The following is a 21,544-nucleotide window of genomic DNA, read 5'->3' as shown; positions in this document are numbered from 1 at the left end:
CACCTGCGTCTGGTACATTTATAAGAAAGTAAACATTAAATATGACATAAGAAAAATTTGTAACAGCACTGCGGTCGACGAGGGAGTCAAATCGAACTCTTGAATAGTAGAGGGACCAAAAGTAGACTTTTTTATTTTTTATCTCTCACATGCGTTGCGCCGACCAACTGGACCAACGCACCCACCGGCAGTCCGGCACCGACCATACCAAGAAGTCCAGCTCAAAGTGCGCAAGCGTCAAGACCGAAAGGCAACTGCGGCGCGTCGCTTCCAGCGCGGCAGGAGGAAGGAACCGACTCGAACCCAACCCTCGCGACCACTCCCCAATTCGATTCCTCTTTCCCTCTCCCCATTTTGAAACCACCGGGAGCAGCGGCGGCGGGGGCGGAGGGCGCGATGCTACAGCGGCTCGGTCTCCGCAGCGGCAGCGGCGGCGGCGGCAGCCCCAGCGCCGGCGATGCCCCCGTCGTCGGGAACGGCGGCGCGGGTGGCCCGGGGCGGCCGCTGCGGCTGGTGTACTGCGACGAGAAGGGGAAGTTCGTGATGGACCCCGAGGCGGTGGCGGCGCTGCAGCTCGTCAAGGGCCCCGTCGGCGTCGTCTCCGTCTGCGGCCGCGCGCGCCAGGGGAAGAGCTTCGTGCTTAACCAGGTACGCGCGCGCTTGCCCTCCTTATGCGGATTTCAGGAACTTCCTTGGGTCTCGCAAACTACAACGTGTGGTTAGGGTTTTATTTGTGTAACATTGAGATTAGCTCGGAGATTCAGGAGATGAATTCAGTATATTTTTTGTTGTCGTTTCAATGAACGGCTGCCTCTAGGGTTTGTTCACTTATTGGCCGGTTAATAAAAGCATTTTGCACTCGATTTAGTTGCTTTGTTGCACTGCTCACTGCTCATTGCTCACTATGTTAGCCCTGCAACATTTTGGGGTTGGGGCCTTGGGGGTACCCCCAGTTCAGTAATACGGTTGGTTTGGTTGATGTGTCGTGCAACTGTTAAAGGGTAAAGCTACCCATACAATATGTGGGATTCTCGTGAGGACTTCAAAAGAAAACAGCACATCAAATGTTGTTATCTACTGACATTTTTAGGCCCTTGGGTTTTTAGCATGTAAACTTGAACTTTCTGCTTGGTATTAGAGTTATCTCTTATATTCAATTGTAAAACTGGTGTACCGTCTTGATTGGGCAATCTGGGAGTTCAATATTCAATTAAGCCATCTAATTTTTTCCTATGCATCGCCATTAGATGATGAAATTCAACCTACAAATGTAGCTTCTAGGGCGAAGCAGTGGTTTTCAAGTTGCACCAACGCATCGTCCTTGTACCAAGGGACTTTGGATGTGGAGTGCACCTTTGAAGAGAACTGGTATTGATGGAACTGAATACAACCTTGTATTGTTGGATACTGAAGGAATTGATGCTTATGACCAAACGGTATGTTTTCTATCTTTAGCAAAGTTGACTGCCTTTTGTTGTTAATGACATATGCTGTGACACTGGGAGGTTGCTTGTTTTGTAATTAGATCAACTTTTCTGGAGTGAATAGTTGCATTTCAGTTACCAAAATTAAGAAAAAGATTTATGATCCAAGAGATTCTCTTTGGCATGATCATGTTATGATTTTCTGAGTAGTTAAGACTCAGCCTCTGTGGGTTGTACGCAAACTTTTTATACACATTTCATCTCTAGTAGTTGATAATGTTCTTTTGGAGTTTACTTTGATCGATATTTCAATGCATCTTTTCCTGTTTTGACCTGATTTCCTAGTGAAATCTTTAAATAATATTCCCTAGAAATATTTTCTACATAATATCAGTTGTTAAGCTGAGTTGCTGACCATAGGTCCAATGCATTGCATTGGACAATACTTTTCTAATTGTAATTTGGGTGAATTTCTGTTGTTACCTGTTTCTCTGTTGAACTGTTTTTTTCCATTAATTTTGACAATGCATACTTGTGTTTCTGCTTTCAGCTTGTCACCTCATGCTATCTCTTTCCTCTTTGGCAGGGCACTTATAGTATCCAAATATTTTCGCTAGCTGTTCTGTTGTCGAGTATGTTCATATACAACCAGGTACTTTGTTGAACAAATGACTGAACTTTCTGCTAATTTTGTAATTGGTAAGGCATCAGAGAGTAGAATGGTAATGAAGTTTTCTCAACTTCTTTTGCTTCTTACAGATGGGAGGCATAGATGAAGCTGCTCTTGACCGCCTTTCACTGGTTACAGAAATGACAAAACATATACGTGTCAGGGCCTCAGGTGGAAGGTCCACTGCATCTGAACTAGGGCACTTTGCCCCTGTCTTTGTTTGGTTGCTGAGGGTACGCTGTTAGATTTTTCTCTTTTGAAATCAGCTCTTTGGCACATGCATCTTAACTGATTACACGTGCACATTCTAATGTTCACTTCTTGATATTGAATGAATGGCTTATTTATTTCCTATAGGACTTTTACTTGGATTTGACAGAAGACAACAGAAAAATTACTCCAAGAGATTACCTTGAACTGGCTTTGAGGCCTGTTCAAGGTGGAGGAAGGGATGTATCTGCTAAGAATGCGGTAGGGCAACAGGAATCTCTTGCAATGCAATTTTCTAAAATTATCTCGTCTAACATTTTCTCTGATGAGTAATTTTAACATATATGAAAGATACTGATGCATCCTTTTTAATGTATCTGAAAGATACGGGAATCCATCCGCGCTCTTTTTCCAGATCGAGAATGCTTTACACTTGTGCGACCTGTGAACAATGAAAAAGATCTTCAGCGCCTTGATCAACTTCCGGTATGTGTTACTTCCTTCGAACTGTTTTCGACTAGCTGCTATTGCGATGTTCATTGGTATGTCAATGTATTTTATAAATGTGATGTTCCTCTCTGCAATTTTGAACTATGTATTAGAGTAAGTGCTGATTGGATTTCAATATTTGCAAAAAAAACATGACAGTTATAAGTTAATCTCATTTATAATAGCATGATCACCTTGCTTGAAAAGGATGACAGCATAATCATGTATTCATGTTACCTTTCAGAAACATCCATGGGTTGGCCAATACCTGAACATGTTAGATATGGCAAGGGTATCTTTTTTTTTTGGTAAATACTAGCACTTGCACTACATGAACTGGTACCCTGTTAGAGAAAAAAAAGTTAATGCCATTTGTCTTTGGAACTTTAATGAATTTGTTCAGCAACATATTATGAAATGAATGATTTACATGCATTATCTAATGCAGCTATAACTGCATTCCATGCTTCACCATGTTGGGCTTTGTGGTTGATGTTTCTTAAGAATTCTGTTGTTTTTGTGATATTCATTGCAATTTCTGCTGCATGATTAGCTTGTTTCCTTGTTTTCAGTTGAATAACTTCCGTCCAGAGTTTAAATCTGGTCTGGATGCTTTGACGAAATTTGTCTTTGACCGAACAAGGCCTAAACAACTTGGAGCCAGCACCATGACAGGCCCTGTACTTGCTGGACTGACACAATCATTTCTTGATGCTATCAATACTGGTGCAGTACCTACAATATCTTCATCATGGCAGGTGAGCCATAGATAGAAATATATCTTAACTCGATCTTTTCCATATATTATGCAAAGTGCAAACTAGTTGCTGATTAATGGTTGGTTCTATCACATCTCAATATTTTTTATGTAACCTTAACCAGGCAAAGAGTTTTTCTGTTGTAGAGCTCTTTCGTAGTAGCTGCTAATTTTTGAAGGATCTGTTAGCTATGAACTTAGTATTATGAGAAGGAACTGTTTAACGGAGAAAGGAAAATTGAGATCGGATGAGAAAGATTGAGGTTTCAGTTGTTTTTGCAGGCTGTGCTTGGACTTAAGTTTTCTGTGGACACTGACCTGAAAAACACTTAAAAGAACAGCAAAAGTTGTTGTAATAAAAGAGATAGTGAAATGATGGTACTGGTTTGCTGTGCTACTACAGCACTTATAGTTTTAAAGACTACCGGCAAATTGTTACATTATCCTTGTGTTTCTCGTGTTATTCGAAACCATCAAGTTATCTAGTTTGTTTGAGAGGAATTTGCCTAACAGTTTTTAGCTGTGCAGAGTGTGGAGGAAGCAGAATGTCGAAGGGCATATGATTCTGCCATTGATACCTACAATTCTTCTTTTGACCGGAGAAAACCAGCAGAAGAGGTAGACATCAGTTATGAATGACTTGTTCGAAGTATCTTATTCAAGCTTATTCAGAATGACACTAATTCATGGATATTTGCAGGATTCCTTGAGAGAAGCACATGAAGATGCATTGAAAAAGGCTGTTAGTGTCTTCAGTGCTTCTGCTGTTGGTGCTGGGTCAGCTCGTTCAAAATTTGAGAAGCTTCTTCAGACTTCTCTCAAGAAGGCCTTTGAGGTGACTTCATCTTTTCCCATCCACTACTTGGATTTTATCATGCCTGCTATTGTTTGTTTTTCTTCCTTAACGATTCATTAATCAATTTGGCAATTAATAATTGTTGGTGTAATTTAGTGTTTTAAGTTTGAGCCAGCAGATTCAAAATAAATATTACTCGCATACATGCAGGATTACAAAAGGAATATTTTTCTGGAGGCTGATTTGCAATGCTCGAATAGAATTCAGAGCATGGAGTCAAAGATACGGACAGCATGCAACCGTCCTGATGCAAAGTTGGATGACATAGTCAGGGTAAGATGAATATCAGTTCACTTGTAAAGAGTTGTCATGTCGTCTTTTATTTTAAGTCACACTAAATGAGAAACTCGTGATGATGTGAATATATATATTTTTTGTTCCAGCTCCTCGATGGCCTGCTTACAGAGTATGAGTCAATATCTTATGGTCCAGGGAAATGGAAAATGTTAGCTACATTTTTGCACCAGTGGTATGTACCTCCTTTTCTTAGTGTATTTAGTTTTGATATCATGATCTTGCATGATGCCTAGCGTTAACGTGGGTAATTTGCACAGCTAGAACCTCTTTCCTTCACTCTTGCTTTGACTTGCTAAAAATCTTATCTGTGGAATGATAACTGCAGTTTGGCGGGCCCTGTGCTTGATCTTTTTAGAAGACAGATAGAGCATATAGATGCTGAAAGGAATTCCCTGAGATTGAAATGCAGTTCAAATGATGATAAGTTGGCACTACTCAGGAAGCAGCTTGAAGCAAGTGAGGGGCATAGGGCTGAGTACCTAAGGCGCTATGAGGAATCTATAAATGATAAGCAGAAAATTTCGAAGGATTACTCCGGACGTATTGCTGAACTTCAGACCAAGAGTAGCAAGTTGGAGGAACGATGTGTGAGCTTGTCTTCTTCTCTTGAAAATGCTAAACGGGAATCTGTTGATTGGAAGACCAAATATGACCATAATCTGTTACAGCACAAGGCAGATGACAGTAAGTTAAAGTCCCAAATTGCTTCTCTGGAATCCAGGGTAAATATCAGTGAGGGCAGATTATCAGCTGTACGAGAACAGGCTGAGTCTGCTCAAGAAGAGGCATCGGAGTGGAAACGGAAATATGAAGTTGCTGTAGGTGAGGCTAAAACAGCTCTGCAAAGAGCTGCTGTGGCACAGGAACGCACTAATAAGAAAGTGCAAGAAAGGGAAGATGCTTTAAGGGCGGAACTTGCTAGCCAACTATCTGAGAAGGTAATCCTCTCTCTTAGAGTCTTGACTTGCTTTTAAATGTCTGGGGTGTTTAGCACCTTACATTTTCTTGTGGTGTTGTAACAGGAGGAAGAAATCTCAAGATTAAACACAAAAATTAACCAAACTGAAATCCATGCCACGAATTTGATCTCAAGACTTGAGGTATAGTAGCTTACTCCTCTCATTATCTCCCCTTTGTGAATTGTGAAATGTCCTTCATTTCTGTAATGTCCAAATGCAGGCCACTGAGTCAAAGTTGAAGAACCATGAATCAGATTCTCTGGCTTTGAAAGAAGAGATCAGATCACTGACTGTTAGTTTGGAGTCTATTAGAACCGAAGCTCTGTCACGTGAGAAGGAAGTAAAGATCTTGGAACAGGAAAAAAACCATCTTCAGGAGAAGTATCTAACAGAGTGCAAGAGGTTTGATGAGGCAGACAGGAGGTGCAAGGAAGCTGAAAGGGAGGCTAAACGAGCAACGGAATTGGCTGATGTAGCTCGTGCTGAAGCTGTTGCTTCTCAGAAGGATAAGGGTGAAGCGCAGAGGCTAGCAATGGAGAGACTTGCGTTAATAGAAAGAATGGAGAGACAGGTTGAGAGTCTAGATAGAGAGAAGAATAAGATGCTGGAAGAAATTGAGCGACTTGATAAGTCTGAGAAGGACGCTGTATCTAAGGTTGCATTGCTCGAACAAAGGGTTGACGAGCGGGAAAAGGAAATTGAGGAGATGATGCAACGGAGCAATCAGCAAAGATCCAGCACAGTTCAAGTGCTTGAGAGTCTACTGGCAACAGAACGTGAAGCCTGCGCTGAAGCCAATAGGAGAGCTGAAGCCCTGTCATTGCAGCTGCAAGCAACTCAAAGCAAGTTGGATATGCTCCAACAAGAGCTGACATCTGTTCGGTTCAATGAAACTGCACTTGACAGCAAGCTCAAGGCCTCACATGCAAGGCGCTTGAGGGGCGAAGGTACTGAGTCTGTCCATGATATGGATATCGATGATGAAAACACCGGCAGGCGAAGGAAAAGATCAAAAAGCACAACGAGCCCGTTTAAGAGCAATCACACCGAGGACGGTGGGTCAGTATTTGTAGGAGAAGACACCAACAACGGGAGCCAGCAAGCGCAGGAAACGGAAACTGAAGACTACACAAAATTCACTGTGCTGAAACTGAAGCAGGAGCTCACTAAGCATGGGTTTGGTGCTCAACTCCTGCAATTGAAGAATCCCAACAAGAAAGACATCGTCGCCTTATATGAGAAGCACGTCGTTGGCAAGTAAGCGTACTGTTCCTCTCTAAGCGTGCTAGGTTTTTGCTGTAGCGCTGAACGTTGGTGTCACGTTTGAGGTGAAAGCGTGAAACAACTAATCTAACTTAGCCTAAAACGCCCGTTTGTGACTTTGTGTTATGTTAACTTGGTGCAGTTTATTTTTCATGCATCATTGGCAAGTGTTTGTACCTTTTTTTTGGTCAGAAACTCGGCTTGCAATCCTCTCCATCACTTATGTTGTGTTTGTGCTAACGAAACTGTAATCAGCAAACTTTCGTGTAGTGATGTTGCAGCACACAACGAAACAGATGCCAAGGTTCATTTTGTCTAGATGTGATGTTAGAAGCTTGGAACCATCCGAGATATCTAAAGATATGAAGTGATGAACACATGGACAAATTGATGCCTCGGCATTTTTTCTCGAGTTAGAACGGCGTATAATCTTTGCACAGCAGAGCATTCGAACAATAATAACAACTTTAAACAAAACTGTAAATAATTGATAGATGAATATGTAAGGTTAATATTGTAATATAATAGCACCTATGTGAATCGTATTGGTGTAGATCTGTATAACTTTTGTGTTTCTTGCCGCTGCTCGGTTCAAGGGCCAAAGCTGTTCCTTGCTGCGTGCACTGCGAAGTTTGGCGCGAAGTGCGCGGCAGGAGGAGCAGCAGGTGGCCTGTAACCCATCGTCGCTGCCGGGTCGTAGAACTCGTGCACAACGCTTGCATCCTTGAGAAAGCTACCACCTTGATGATGGCCGGAGTAGTTGTTGTTCACGGCGGTGGCGGTGGCGACGGCTGCTGCTGCGGCCGCGGAGGCCTCCTTTGCGGTGGTGGAGCCGCACTGCCTGGGCTGCGTCTGGAAGAAGACCTTGGAGACGACGAGCTCGCCGTCCCTCTCCTCCTCGTCGGAGCCGAGGTGGTACTGGTGCATGACCCAGTTGGTCTTCTCCGGCTTGCGCTGCTTGCCGTAGTTGGTGTAGAGGACCAGGATCTTCTTGTAGCCCCTGGGCCGGCCGTTGGCCATCACCGGCCGCGTCTTGCCGGTCTTGTGCCACCGCGTCTCGCCGCCGTCCTCGTCGCTGTGCACCTTCCGCCGCTTCCTCGTCCCCGTCGTGTACGCCTTCGACGGCCGGTGGAAGAAGTGCCTCACCAGCCCGTCCTTGCTCACACCTAATGGCCAATTGAAGAAATTAGCCCACACAACTACTCATTCGACTTCGCTTCAAAAAGATAAACATTTCTATACTTCAAATCTATTTCATAATACACACTTTTAATATTACTATTCAAAGTACTATATGCTACATTAATTACTTTTACCAAAATTTCTTTCCATGTTACCCTTATCTATCCTTCCACCTCCACCCACTCAGTTTTTTTCTTTAATCTTAGTCACTTCTAAACAACTTAAAAATATTTATTTTTTAAAGTGCAATCTTAATCTCTATTAAACGACTCTAGAAATATTTATATTTTAAAACGGGAAAATACGTTTGTGCAACATTCACGTACACATGTACACATCATTCGATCTATCAAGTACATCACGCATAAACCAATTTATGCATGAAGAATTTAAGCTCGGCAATTCGTTCACCTGTGATTCAGCAAATGCATGTGTATACCTGGAAGCCTCTCGGGATGGGTGTAGCAGATGCCATTCTCGCCCTCGATGGTGGGGATGAACTCGTCGACGAGAGGGTGGAGATTCCTCGAGTCCGGCCTCGCCTTGCCCTCCAGATGCTCCAGGAGCTCCTGGTCCGTCGGATCGAACTTCACTCCGGCCGGTAGCCCCGGCAGGTCCTGGATCGTCGTCGTCTCCTGAAAATTACACACATATCTTGTATTCAGTAATTCATCTTAATTTGCATCTAAATTAATGCTCTGTATCAGCTAAAAGTAGAATACATGCATGTGCAGTATTAGTTAGTAGTTACTGCTGCACTCGGACAGTCTGTGTACATGCATGATCTTGACAGAAATTTGCAGAAAAATGCATCATCTTGATCGAAATATGCAGAGAAACGCATGATCTCGATCTCGCGCATGCATGCATGGGCATGCATATATACCTGTTCATACCGGGCGCGGTGGCCGCAAGAGGGGCACATCTTGACGAGGACGGCGAGCGACGCTGCCGCCTTCTTCCCCGCGGCGGCGGCCACGGCGGCGGCCGGCGACAGGCTGCTGTCCACGGCGGTGCGGACGTCGCTGAAGCTGTTGCACCACGTCATCTCTCCAACCCCCAGCTCCTCCTCCTCCCAGCAATATATACACGCCGGCCGGCTAAGCTAGCTAGCTAGCTTAATGCAACATTAACCTAGTATATTACCACTAACGCCATGACAGCCAAAAACTAAGACCGGCCGGCCGTGCCGGAGATCGAAGCACAATGCCGGATTAAAACAAGAAGGCTACTCGCTACTAGCTCACCTAGCTAGCTAGAGGCACATCGATCTCTAGCTGCTAATTAAGCTCTAGCTAACTAGGCAGATGAAAATAGAGAGAGAGACCTGAGCTGAGCTGAGCTGATAGGGAAGAAACAACTTAAGGTTGGGGTCCTGATGAGAAAGAAAGCTTGGAGAGACGACGATGGAAAAAGAAGGAAAGCTTGCAGCAGCTAGCTTGTCCCTGTTAAAAGCTACTTGTAATCACAAACAGCCGTACTATCCCTCTCTCTGATTTCTCTATCCTCAGCTGGTACCAATGAACAGGAACGCAACTATGCATTGCAAAACTTTCCCCCTAGCTGTGGTTCATTCCCCAGCAAGATCCATCCAGACATGCACCTTTTCTTCTTTTCTTTCTCTTTAATTATGTCCAAGTGTGCATATATATACAGGCATCTGTACACAATATTCCTGTAGCAAGTAGTAGTAGTAGTAGGCAGCTTAGGCTGGTAGATGATGCAATGAGCATGTAAGTTGCTTGGCAATCACGTATAGGCATGCGAAAATCGATCAGCCTGCATACGCAGTGTGATCGATCGATCGACCAACAACGCCGGCATCATGTTTGGTTTTTCAACAGAAGTTAGCAAAGGAGGAGCAGTACATGCATCGATCTGCAGCTAGCTGAAATTAAAGCATATTGCCAACGATCGATCGAGCTACAGATGCATGATGATTTATGGATGAGATTTAAGTTAATTAGCAGGGATCATGAATGCATGGGAAACACGACCAACATTATTCTCTCTCGATTTGTACGTTGTTGGAGAGGCCGTGCATGCAGGTGCACACTGTCGATGAAAGTATCTTATACTAGAGCCTGGTTAGTTACATTGGATTGGCTAGGAGAGAGATATATATTCCATTTCATTAATGAAACGCATGTGTGTGAAGTTATACAATGATCAAGTACAATCAGGCGAATGGATTCAGATCGCCCATCAAAAAGTCATGTTCTCGATCGATAATCCGATCTGGGAGAGTGATATATTTTAGGAGATAAATTCTACAGATCTTGATAAAAATACTACTCCGTATAAAATTGTTGTTCCTCTTAATATCTTCTCAAAAATTATAAAACCCTTTTATTTTAGGATATAATTTTTATACCGAAAAATATGGTTTTTCTCAATATTTTCTCAGCGATCGTAAAAACCTCATTAGAATGTACTTCACTAGATATCACGTAGGTGTGTTCTTTCCCACCTACGGATTGTCGATCGATTAGTACATGCACATTTTCCTATGTATTAAACTGTATTATTTTTCTAAAAAAATCTAAATTAGAATTTTCGGTTTCTTAATATTAAATTCATTTATTTGCTCCCTCAGATGATTATCACGTGAACTCAATTTGATCCATCATCCATCAGGACTTCACTGATGATCGAATATCATCAATTGTGAGAGATTTATTAATTCTAAATAATGCCGTCAAATATATACTGAAAACTTTGTGCATACTGTCTTAGCTTCATCAGACCCCTTTGAATCGAGGGACTTATGAAGACAAAAAAAATCCTATATGATATTTTGAAACAAAGGGTTGGAGTTTTCCAAATCCTATAAAAATCCTAATAAATTCTCAATGTAGGAAATTTTAGAAGTAAATAGCAAGAGATTTAACCTCTCAAAAAATTTCCTTTTAAGTCCATATCTCTTATCCGATTACCGTAATTTTATCATTCTCTATTTCACACTTATATATTATTCCGGTCAAAATCATACATTTTTTTTCAATTCCTCCCATCTCAAACCCACATTTTAAAGGAGCCATACAAATACAGCTGCAAATTAAGACGTACATGCGTGGTCATGGAGGGAGTCAATAATAACAAAAGGAAAACTTAAAAGGGTCACCAACTCGATCGCCATGGCATATATGTTTGAGCATGCGCGATGGGGTTTGCAGGTGGATGGCGATGGATGAGAGTTAGCTAGCTAGGTGGAGTGGAGACGGGGCAACCCGATTCGTCGCAGGACGTTCCAACGCACGAGGCCCAGCCAAACCAAGCCAACAAGGAAGCAGATAGCCAAGGGAAATAAATAATTGGTGCATGCATATTGCACATTTGCTATAGCCTGAGTTGAGTTCAGTTGGCTTTAGATACCATGTCGCCGTGGAGTGTCTTGCAAGACAAATTTAACACCACCACACATCACACCCATACACAAGAACACTTTTTTATATATAAAAAAAAGCTTTTGGCCCTTGAATTTTGCTGGAAATCTATTTTAATTTCATCGTGAACTGCAAAACAGATTATTAATTTTCACCCCCTAACTCTCAAATCTGGATGTATATATGAACACTCTAAAGTATATTTCAAGGTGGTTTTGATTGACATGGCAGCGGTGAACTTTAAATTATGTATGCTAGATGTGGACTTGAATTATGTAAATTTTATGGTTGTGGACCAAATTAAGTGACATTTGCATCGAAAATCAACTGCCTCCATTTCCTGGGAAAAAACACTAACAAGTAGTATGTTCTAATTGTTCTCTTTTTTTTGTCCAATTTTAAAAATTAAGGGTGACAAATATATAGCCGGCTTTGTAGACTTTAAGCAAATTTTAAGTGCTAAAATAAACTTCACCCAATAATAAAAGGCGAGCTAATGCGTGGGACATACTGTGCACCCATCTCAATCTTGGCCTAATGCTTAAGTTTGCAGAACAGTTAAGGGTGCCAGTTTTGATCAGCTAGCTGATAGCCTTTTTGAGCATACGTGTGTATCATGTCAGAAAGGATTAATTAATCATGCAAGAGCTTACAAGTTTGGTAGGTGATCGATGGTGCGTGTGTGTGTCCGTGTGTGGCAGGAAGAGCTAGTGGATTGCACCAACTCGATCCATCTGTTGTTACATTCTTCAGTTTGCAGCCACATGCAGAGCTGCCCATACTGTACCAGTAGCTTTTAGGTGAGACGAACACGAACAACTGCTACTACTGCAAGTGGTATTGATCACTCGCCATGTTCACTATTCAAATCCCCTAATCGTCTCAAATTCTGAAACCAACGATATGTATGCCTTAAGCTTGCAGAGAAAATAAAACAACTACCACCTCTACATTACACCCGTTTCATATTATAAGACTTTCTAGCCTGACCTATCTTAGCATGCATCCATATGATTTATTAGCATGTATCCATATGATTCTACATAAGACTAATACATTGTGATCAGAAGGAGTAGTTAATTAAGAACACGTGATCAAGAGAGGATCTCGACGATGTATTATTCACTCCGTCTGAAAAATAAGTAATTGCTGTAGTTAGCTTCACACAAATAAATACTTTGGTAATATAACATCCTTATTCTTATAGTGATAAAAGAGATACGTTAATATTACTTTTCAATGGGTGTAATAGTTATGCATATGTCTGCTTACTCTCATTTATTTTATTCGTAAATATGAAAATAGTTATTTATTTTGGTACAAAATGTTTAGCTAAATTATCATTTATTTTGGTGGAGGAAGCAATGTTTTTCCGTCAATCGATCGTAAGAGAGCTAGCACGCCTCTATCAGAAAATGATATGGTACCCCAAATATGTGGCAGGGTCGAAGTAGCCAAAAATTCAATATATATTTTTAATTTCTTTGCTACTACCATTGTACCATAAGCTCTCCACTAATGATGACATGTCAAATCAGCACATGTTTTTTTCTCAGAAAAAAAATCAGCTTAGTTAATTACATGCGTACCAGATGGACCTGCAAAGTACAAATTAATTAACATCTCGCACTAGGTTATATCGAGAGTAGTACTGCATTGCCGTTGAGACGTAGCATTTGACACAGATGTATGCAAAAGTTATTAGTATGCAAAACTTTGCATTAGATTGCGGACAGTACAGAGAATAATTTCTTGGCTGTCGTCTGACTGTCTCATCTACGTACAAATGCAGGCTTAATTACACTCGATCGTTCAATTCACTCCTACTATTTTACTTGATATGGAAGTTCTTCTGTTTACTAGTAGTTGGTACGTAGACTACCTAGCTATATTATGTTAATTAGGATGCTAACAATTTCGTATATACGATCGAGCTGATTTATTACTAATCGAGGAGTACAATTAACCTAAATTAAGTGTTTAATTAGCTTCTTTAGGAAGCTCAAGTTTCCTCCATAGACAAACGGTGGCAAGTAATTAAGTACTTTATGATTGGAATGTTTATATATATATTGGCGCATTGATGGGATTTTTTTTATGTGGTGATGTTAATCTGTCAACGCATGATTGTTCAAAAAGTGAGAATGGTACTTCACGTGGATGCAATCGCGCTCGTTCGCTTCAACTTACATACATTATCCGTCTACATGACGTCATGACTATGTTATACTCGTATGGTTATAAATATTCGATATTTATAGAAAAACTTCCGCAATATACTCTCTCCGTTTTGTAACGTAAGACTTTCTAGTATTACTTAAATTTATATGTATGCTATAAACATTGGCGTGACCAAACGGCTTGCCACGCCATTGTCGGTGGCGTGGCAGCATTGTCTTACCACGTCATTGAAAATGGCGTGCCATGCCCGAACAGGCGGCGTGACAGCGTTGTCTTTCTACGTCACCAACATTGGCGTGGCCAAAAGATTCAGTTTTGGAAATATTTTCTCCGTAGGTCTAGTTAATAAAATTATTTCTGAAAAATGTTTAAAAATAAAAAAAATCCTGGTTAACAATCTTCCTGAGGCAGGGGGGGGGGGGTTCTCATGCAAGTAAATCCTTTGGTACAGCTGCAGCATAAGGTAGGGTAAACCGCTAAAGCTCCCAGCCAGACACCCGGATCGACCATGTTAATGATTGATGCCCGAGAAAGGATAATCACATGATTAAAGTGTGATGCTGTCGTATAGCTTTGCAATGTTTGTTCTCCAAGACCTCAGGTGGAGCATGCATTCTACTCCTGTTAGTGCATGCAATGTGTTGGAAACTTGGAGTACATATTTTGCCAGAAAGAAAGGCCATGGACTGGGCAGGTTAAAGGAACATGTCTGCATGCATTAGGACCACTACATCAGGAGTTTTTTTTTTTGTCTTGACACACAAAAGCTTATTCTTGTCGTGTCCAAGCTAGCGAACTCCTGTTCGAGTTTATGTTAGTTTTGATTGCATATAACTCCTAACTCTGTTACGTGACCGTTCCATTTTGGGCCTTTGTATCAGCTTGAAAATTGATTGGGCCACATGAACTACCGGACCTGACTATCTTGGCAGGCTTTTAAATCAGGATGAGCCTAGGGATAATTTAGAGATAACTCTAGCTCAACCAAATGTTCTGAATTTTATTTAGTTAAACTAGACTTGATTCTAAATCATTCGTGGTTTTATCCATGCCTATGCGTACTTTTGATAGAGGTTAAAATCCCCAATGGCTCAACCTCAACTGAACTTTCTTAGCAGGCAGCAACAGCCAAACAGGGCAACCCGATGATCCGAAATTTTTCAGCACCAGCCAACACGCCACGATCACTTATCAGCCATCACGAAAAAAAAAAAGAAGGAAGGAACACAAGCTAGATATGGCCACACTTGCTCGCTCGAACACACCACACGAATGACACGCACCCGAACCATCTCCGCAAGCCACACGGCAAATCTAGGGTGCCTAATCCGCTCGTGCCAATTGCCAAAGCTGGCTTTCGAGTTTTCGGCCCATTAATCCTTGTTGCACCAAAACGCTCATGGTTCGATCCAAAAAATAAAGAGTTTTTTTATCGTCATTGAAATAGTATCATGAGATATCATATTTTTAGTATAAATTTATATCTTTAAAGTATCAAAATTTTTCATTAAATTTTTTGATACCTCAGAATATTTTTAAGAACGATAAAAAAGTATCAAAAATAAAAAGAAAGTAGTGACCGTGCTGCTGGATTAGGCCTTCCGTTACTCAACCGTGTGTGGATGTGGTGTGGCAACACCGAAAGTAACTCAACGCCGACGCGGCCGCAGAAACCTCAGTCTCGTGGCAAGTGACCGATCACTTGGAAGCAACAGAAAACCCCCCGATTTGCTCGGATTCAGGTTGTTTTTCCTTGCAAGCGAAGTGCCAACCATCCGAAAACGCGCAGCCCGGCTCGGCGAGCTCGACCGATCGCCACCACGCCGCGTGCATGCGGCGCGCGCGCGTTTCTTTCTTTTCTCCCCTCGCCTTTTAAATCCTCTTCAATTCCCTTCCGTTTTCGCAGTGGCTGGCAAGAAGAGAGATGCGAGCGAGTGCCATGGCATCTAGTAGTACGACATCATCGGCGTCGACTATGGCGGCGGCGGCGGAGGCAACGCAGCGCGAGGACGTGGAGTCGCGACGTGGTGGTGATGAGCATGGCCATGGCGACAGCAAGAGGCGGCCTCTGCTGGTGAAGCGGCGGTCCGCTGTCGGAGGCGGCGATGACGGGGATGGTGGGGGGATGAGCCCGGTTCAGAGGGCGATCAGCCAGACGTACCAGAGCACGGCGCACCTGGCGAAGCTACTGCCGACGGGCACCGTGCTGGCGTTCCAGCTGCTGTCGCCGATCGTCACGAACCAGGGCCACTGCGTCCAGGCCAACCGCGCCATGGCGGCCACGCTCATCGCGCTCTGCGCGCTGTCGTGCTTCGTCCTCAGCTTCACCGACAGCTTCAGGGACGGCGCCACGGGCGCCGTGCGCTACGGCTTCGCCACGCTCGGGGGGCTCTGGGTCATCGACGGCGGCGCGCCGCTCGACCCGCAGGCCGCCGCGGGGTTCCGGATACGGCTCCTGGACCTGGTGCACGCGGTGATGTCCGTCATGGTGTTCGCCGCCGTCGCGCTGTTCGACCAGAACGTGGTGTCGTGCTTCTACCCGGTGCCGTCGGAGGGCACGAGGCAGGTGCTCACGGCGCTGCCGATCGCCATTGGCGTGGTCGGGAGCATGCTGTTCGTCAGCTTCCCGACCACCCGCCATGGCATCGGGTTTCCACTCTCGCCGCACTAATATTAGAATTCTGCGGTGGCTGTGCATATCTCGTTGTAGTTCTTTACTTGCATGTAAATTATTACACGAACAACCTGTAAACTGATCACTCAAGGCCCCAATGGGCTCGCGAAGAGGTATACAATATTAACTTTAATCGATCAATCTTCCTCTATGCTTGTTGCTTGATACTCTGACCCTTGATGGAGAGTGTTTTCTTTTTCATATTTTTCAATGACTATTTAGATGATATATAAGCAACTGATAAACATCACTCGTGTGCTAAAAACTACTTTTATAAATAAGATAAACTAAACAATAAAGACGAAGATATTAACAGATGGTGGTGTGTACGAGACACATGTAGGTGCAACCGTGCAGGAATCAGCATACGTCGTATTAGAAAAGTGTGCAGACCAAAGCAAGCATGGGCATGGATACTTGGACACGACCTCCAAACAAATACTCTCGTCTCAGGCCGAGGCCCATATATTAGTCACTGGAGCACGTGAATCCCTTGGGCCGGCGCCGTGACGTGAGGGTGCCCGGGCGTACGCAGCTGTGAATTTGGGCCTATTGCTAGCCCGTTCGAGAGAATCGGCCCGGTGGGGGAAGGGTGGGTGGGCCAGTGGCCTCAAGTGGTGGAGGGGTCGGCCCGCGGCTCACTGCTGTACGTCTGTACCGCGGGGATGGCAGATGCGTTGTGACGTCGTGTATTTCTTTTTCTTTTTTCTGACCGTGAATGATTAGGACACAGTGGATTGAATTTTTGCCGAGAAACCGCCCCATCAAAAAAAGTTATATCTAAAAAGGACTGATATACTACACTATCCTATTTTAAAATATATAATTTTTACAAGATACCAAATGTGATAATGTCTTATCGGTATCAAATATGATACCACATCGTTATCGATTAATATTCGGTTGTAAAGGCCTATCAGTAATAACTAATATGCCCATCTCTACGTCCATCAGCGCCTGCTAGCTGCTTGAACCCAATACATTTCACCTTCCCCTCCACCAGGAAGGGGTAAAGTGCAGCGGAAACCATCTACTTGATGAGGATGTATGTGTCGATGTGGTGCTGGTACCGTAAGCCGACGTAGGCTGCTTTTGGATGATGGGGTGATATGTTAATTTATTTGGAATGAAAAGCGTAGTAATAACATGGTATATAATTAATTAATTATTAAAAAGTAAATTAATATGATTTTTTTAAACAACAGATCAATATGATTTTTTTAAGATAACTCTTTCATATAGAAACTTTTTCAAACTAGCATATTAACCATGCGTTGCAACGGGATCTTATTAAAAAATATCATTAGCATTTTATTAAAATAAAATTAATAAAAACGGTTTGATATATATGTCTTAATTTTTTATTTTAAAAAATAGAAGTGAGTTGGTGGTAGGGTAGGTGCCAGAGTCACCACCACTCCCACCACCACCATAGGAGTAATAAAAAATATACCATTTAGCAATTTAGAAAATGTGTGTGCAAAAAATAAAGATGTTAAGTTAACTTGTGGGTGCTATCGAACGCGGCCGTTAGTCTATGCCGATGTTGGCTTTTGCAGCAGATGAGCACGTACTTCAGACGACGGTAAACAAAGCTCACGTTGTTAGCACCGTCGTATCCTGAACTCTGTAGCCACTTACACAAATGGAGGAAAGGTTATTCCATTAAAACGGTATAACATAGTATAGAATTTTGGTTTCAAATATACCGTTTGTCAATTGTAATCGCCAACGGCGCCAAGCCATCGGAAAAATCTGTTCGTTTACGGATGTACCGTTTGCTATCACCAAGTCACTGTGACATCTGTTTGACGGATAAGCGTGGAACATTTTCCTTCGGGTCCAACGAGCCTCCTACGCGTCCGCCTCACGTGCCCCCTCCTCGACAGCGCGCGGGCCCTCCAGCATGTTCTGGAACCTTCCACACCCATCTCCACACTCCTCTTCTCTTCCGATACCTCCTCCTCCTTCCCTCTCCAGACTCTTCTCTCTCCCCTCTTTTCTCCCACCCCTCTCTCCTCCTCCGCCTCCGTACCAGACCACGCAACCAACCACCGCAGCGACGGCCACGCCAATCGCTAGCGCCAAGCTGCTCGCCGGCGAATAGCCGAGAACGCAACCAAACCACGCCGAACAGATCCGAGTGAGGTTTAGCCATGGGGATGGATTACTACAAGATCCTGGGCGTCGACAAGGCCGCCACCGACGACGACCTCAAGAAGGCGTACCGCAAGCTCGCCATGAAGTGGCACCCTGACAAGAACCCCAACAACAAGAAGGAGGCGGAGAACAAGTTCAAGCAGATCTCCGAGGCGTACGAGGTGAGCGGCCGGGGCGGTGGAGACAGATCTGCTTGTGATTAGATTCGTTTTGGTGAATAATATTGTCTGGTTGAGTTGACCTGAGTTGTGTGCAATGTCGTGACGCGTCCATGGTGTTTGTGTTTTGTGTCGGCGTAGGTGCTGAGCGATCCGCAGAAGCGAGCGGTGTACGACCAGTACGGCGAGGAGGGGCTCAAGGGTCAGGTCCCGCCGCCGGGCGCCGGCGGGGCGGGCCCCGGAGGCGCGACGTTCTTCTCGACCGGCGGCGACGGGCCAAACGTGTTCCGGTTCAACCCGCGCAACGCGGAGGACATCTTCGCGGAGTTCTTCGGCTCGTCCAGCCCGTTCGGCGGCATGGGCGGTGGCATGGGGGGAGGACCCGGGATGCGGGCCGGCGGTCCGCGGTTCTCGTCGTCGATCTTCGGGGACGACATCTTCGGCTCGGCGTTTGGCGGAGGCGCCGATGGGCACCACGGGATGCACGGCGGCGGCGGGAGGGCGTTGAAGGCGCCGGCGATCGAGAGGAAGCTGCCGTGCAGCCTGGAGGAGCTGTACAAGGGCACCACGAAGAAGATGAAGATTTCCAGGGAAATTGCTGACGCTAGTGGGTATGTAGCATCTCTTCACCATTGAAAAAAAACTATGGAGTATTACCTCTTTCTTTAATTCACAATTCACAATTATGTCTTCGAATTAGCACTAACGACTTGTTAGTAGTACTACTATATTTCCTTAGCACAAGCAGCATGTCAGATCAATCACAATTATGAATCATGTCTTCGCAGAATCATTAGCGATTTGTTAGTACTGCAGCATGGATTCTGCGATAGATGCCTGGCTGTTTCAATTTGTTTCACTACAACGATTGGTACTCTTATTTGACTTAAAATAAGGTTTTGTCAAACTTCTAAAATTTTGATGCTCGGATTGTAAAAGCTTGACAGAATCATGTTGTAAGCGTCAAATATTTATAGTCCTATCATTTATATGGTCGGGAGTAGTTATTAAGGATATTCTCATTCAATTAACCTTTTGAGTTGTTCGGCCATTCTCCAAATTATGAGTAATTCCATAGCAGAGCTGACCACTTCCTTTTGCAGTTGGTACTGTACTGAATAATGCTGCTCATCCTGACTGTGCAGGAAGACCATTCCAGTGGAGGAGATTCTGGCAATCGATGTGAAGCCTGGGTGGAAGAAGGGCACCAAGATCACCTTCCCGGAGAAAGGAAACGAGCAGCCGAATGTGATCCCGGCCGACCTCGTGTTCATCATCGACGAGAAGCCGCACCCGGTGTTCACCCGCGACGGCAACGACCTGGTGGTGACGCAGAAGATACCGCTCGCCGAGGCCCTGACCGGCCACACCGTCCACCTGACGACGCTGGACGGCCGCAGCCTGACGATCCCGATCAGCTCCGTTATACACCCGGGCTACGAGGAGGTTGTCCGCGGCGAGGGCATGCCCATCCCGAAGGACCCGTCCAAGAAGGGCAACCTCAGGGTCAAGTTCGACATCAAGTTCCCGTCGCGGCTCACCTCCGACCAGAAGTCCGGCGTGAAGCGGCTGCTGGGGCAGTAGATCAGGTGCACCGGTGTATCAGCCCTTTCTTCTGTGCAGTCTAGAGCTTTTTTTCTCCAGAAGTCCAGATCATGTGCCACGCTGCAAGGCAATGCGGCCTTCGATGTGTGAGAAACTGAGAACTAGTAGAACGTTGTACGGTTTTGCGGTGCACAGACAATGAGAGAATTCCTTGTACAATCTCAGGCCGGGAGTCTGAAAGGGCATAGGAGTAGATACTGTACCTATTGCACGAAATTTAATGGCATAAGATATTCAGTCTGAATTATGCATCCTCAGATGTTCCAGTTCGCTCGGACTTGCTTGGGTTTTTGGCTGGAAGAAATGTCATATTTGCTTGCCCAGCTTCTAGCTTCTGTTGTGTTAGTGCTAGCTGTTCAGATTCGTTGAGTTTGTTACGATCATGAGGTTTTGTTGCTGTGATAAAATCAGTGGCATGGAGTAGATTACTATGTAGTTTTGTTGCTATACATGAATTATTCATCTTAGCTCCACTTAAGCAAACATCTTCGAGAGGCTATTTCAGCTGCATTTGAATATTTTGTTAGTGAACTCCCCCATATTTCATTTTCAGCTAAGTACACGACTTTATTCTCGAAAGTCTATCACAAGACAACAAGGCAAGGATGCCAACATCATTTGTAGTCGATCTCAAGTAAAATAGGATGTATGCTGTCACCAAGGTGGAAGTTCGCAAAACCGCGAACCATCCGATTAATCGCAAAACCGTGAATCGATTCATCGAAAAAACCGTGAATCGTCATGATTATCGCAATAATCGTGTGAGCCGCTGGAGCTGCCAGAGCACGTCTCAGTAAGACGGGATAGGGTTCGGTACATTTTAAACTTTTTGAAACTTTTGGTAAAAAAATCGAAAACCTTGGTGATAACACATCTTTAGAATTTGTGATGTAGATTTTTTTTTCCAAAAATGATGCATTAGATCGAATTATGGTCGGAAAGTGAATTGTATTAGTATAAACGAATAAAAATTATAGATATGTGCTACTGTTCATCCGGACATAGTTGGCCTAATGTTGCCCAACAGGGAGATAAATATCCCCGATGGTACATCGACTCATACTGTCCCCTTCTTCCATAGGACTTTGACACGTCCAACGCTATCTATCATCTTCATGTGATCGGTGACTCAAATCTTGCCATATGCCACGATAACTGTGGCGACAGGGGTCGTGATTGTTCATGATGAGCAGTGAACGGTAATCCTCTCGGTATATACAGTTATCATACGTTATATGATTTTTTTTTTTTGTCCGAATTGTATTTGGGCGGC

At 43.9% G+C, this 21,544-nt stretch overlaps 4 protein-coding genes across 4 annotated transcripts; 3 read left to right on the top strand and 1 right to left on the bottom strand.

Annotated features, from left to right (window-relative positions):
* Positions 1-306: 306 nt before the first annotated feature.
* On the top strand, positions 307-7,270 carry LOC102720988 (guanylate-binding protein 3). Its single transcript, XM_006654723.3, has 14 exons — positions 307-648; positions 1,275-1,436; positions 2,011-2,076; positions 2,184-2,327; positions 2,452-2,565; positions 2,689-2,790; positions 3,366-3,551; positions 4,079-4,168; positions 4,251-4,385; positions 4,557-4,679; positions 4,790-4,875; positions 5,029-5,641; positions 5,726-5,803; positions 5,883-7,270. The coding sequence occupies exons 1-14, from the start codon at positions 397-399 to the stop codon at positions 6,921-6,923; spliced, it is 3,192 nt and encodes a 1,063-aa protein (XP_006654786.2). The 5' UTR covers positions 307-396; the 3' UTR covers positions 6,924-7,270.
* Positions 7,271-7,304: 34 nt separating this feature from the next.
* LOC102720707 (NAC domain-containing protein 73-like) lies at positions 7,305-9,500 on the bottom strand. The gene is made up of 3 exons (XM_006654722.3): positions 8,994-9,500; positions 8,547-8,742; positions 7,305-8,091 (listed from the first exon to the last, which is right to left on the bottom strand). Exons 1-3 carry the CDS (start codon positions 9,153-9,155, stop codon positions 7,517-7,519), a joined length of 933 nt encoding a protein of 310 aa, XP_006654785.1. The 5' UTR covers positions 9,156-9,500; the 3' UTR covers positions 7,305-7,516.
* Positions 9,501-15,572: 6,072 nt separating this feature from the next.
* Positions 15,573-16,489, top strand: LOC102706010 (protein DMP6-like). Its single transcript, XM_006655524.2, has one exon. It carries the CDS (start codon positions 15,599-15,601, stop codon positions 16,343-16,345), a length of 747 nt encoding a protein of 248 aa, XP_006655587.2. The 5' UTR covers positions 15,573-15,598; the 3' UTR covers positions 16,346-16,489.
* Positions 16,490-18,315: 1,826 nt separating this feature from the next.
* On the top strand, positions 18,316-20,403 carry LOC102720430 (dnaJ homolog subfamily B member 4-like). The gene is made up of 3 exons (XM_006654721.2): positions 18,316-18,669; positions 18,808-19,277; positions 19,812-20,403. The coding sequence occupies exons 1-3, from the start codon at positions 18,505-18,507 to the stop codon at positions 20,248-20,250; spliced, it is 1,074 nt and encodes a 357-aa protein (XP_006654784.1). The 5' UTR covers positions 18,316-18,504; the 3' UTR covers positions 20,251-20,403.
* Positions 20,404-21,544: the final 1,141 nt, after the last annotated feature.

The sequence above is a fragment of the Oryza brachyantha genome, chromosome 5 (assembly GCF_000231095.2).
Source record: "Oryza brachyantha chromosome 5, ObraRS2, whole genome shotgun sequence".
In the NCBI taxonomy this organism is placed as follows: domain Eukaryota; kingdom Viridiplantae; phylum Streptophyta; class Magnoliopsida; order Poales; family Poaceae; genus Oryza; species Oryza brachyantha.
Note: the sequence above shows the minus strand (reverse complement) of the source record. Positions and strands in the feature narration are given on the sequence as shown.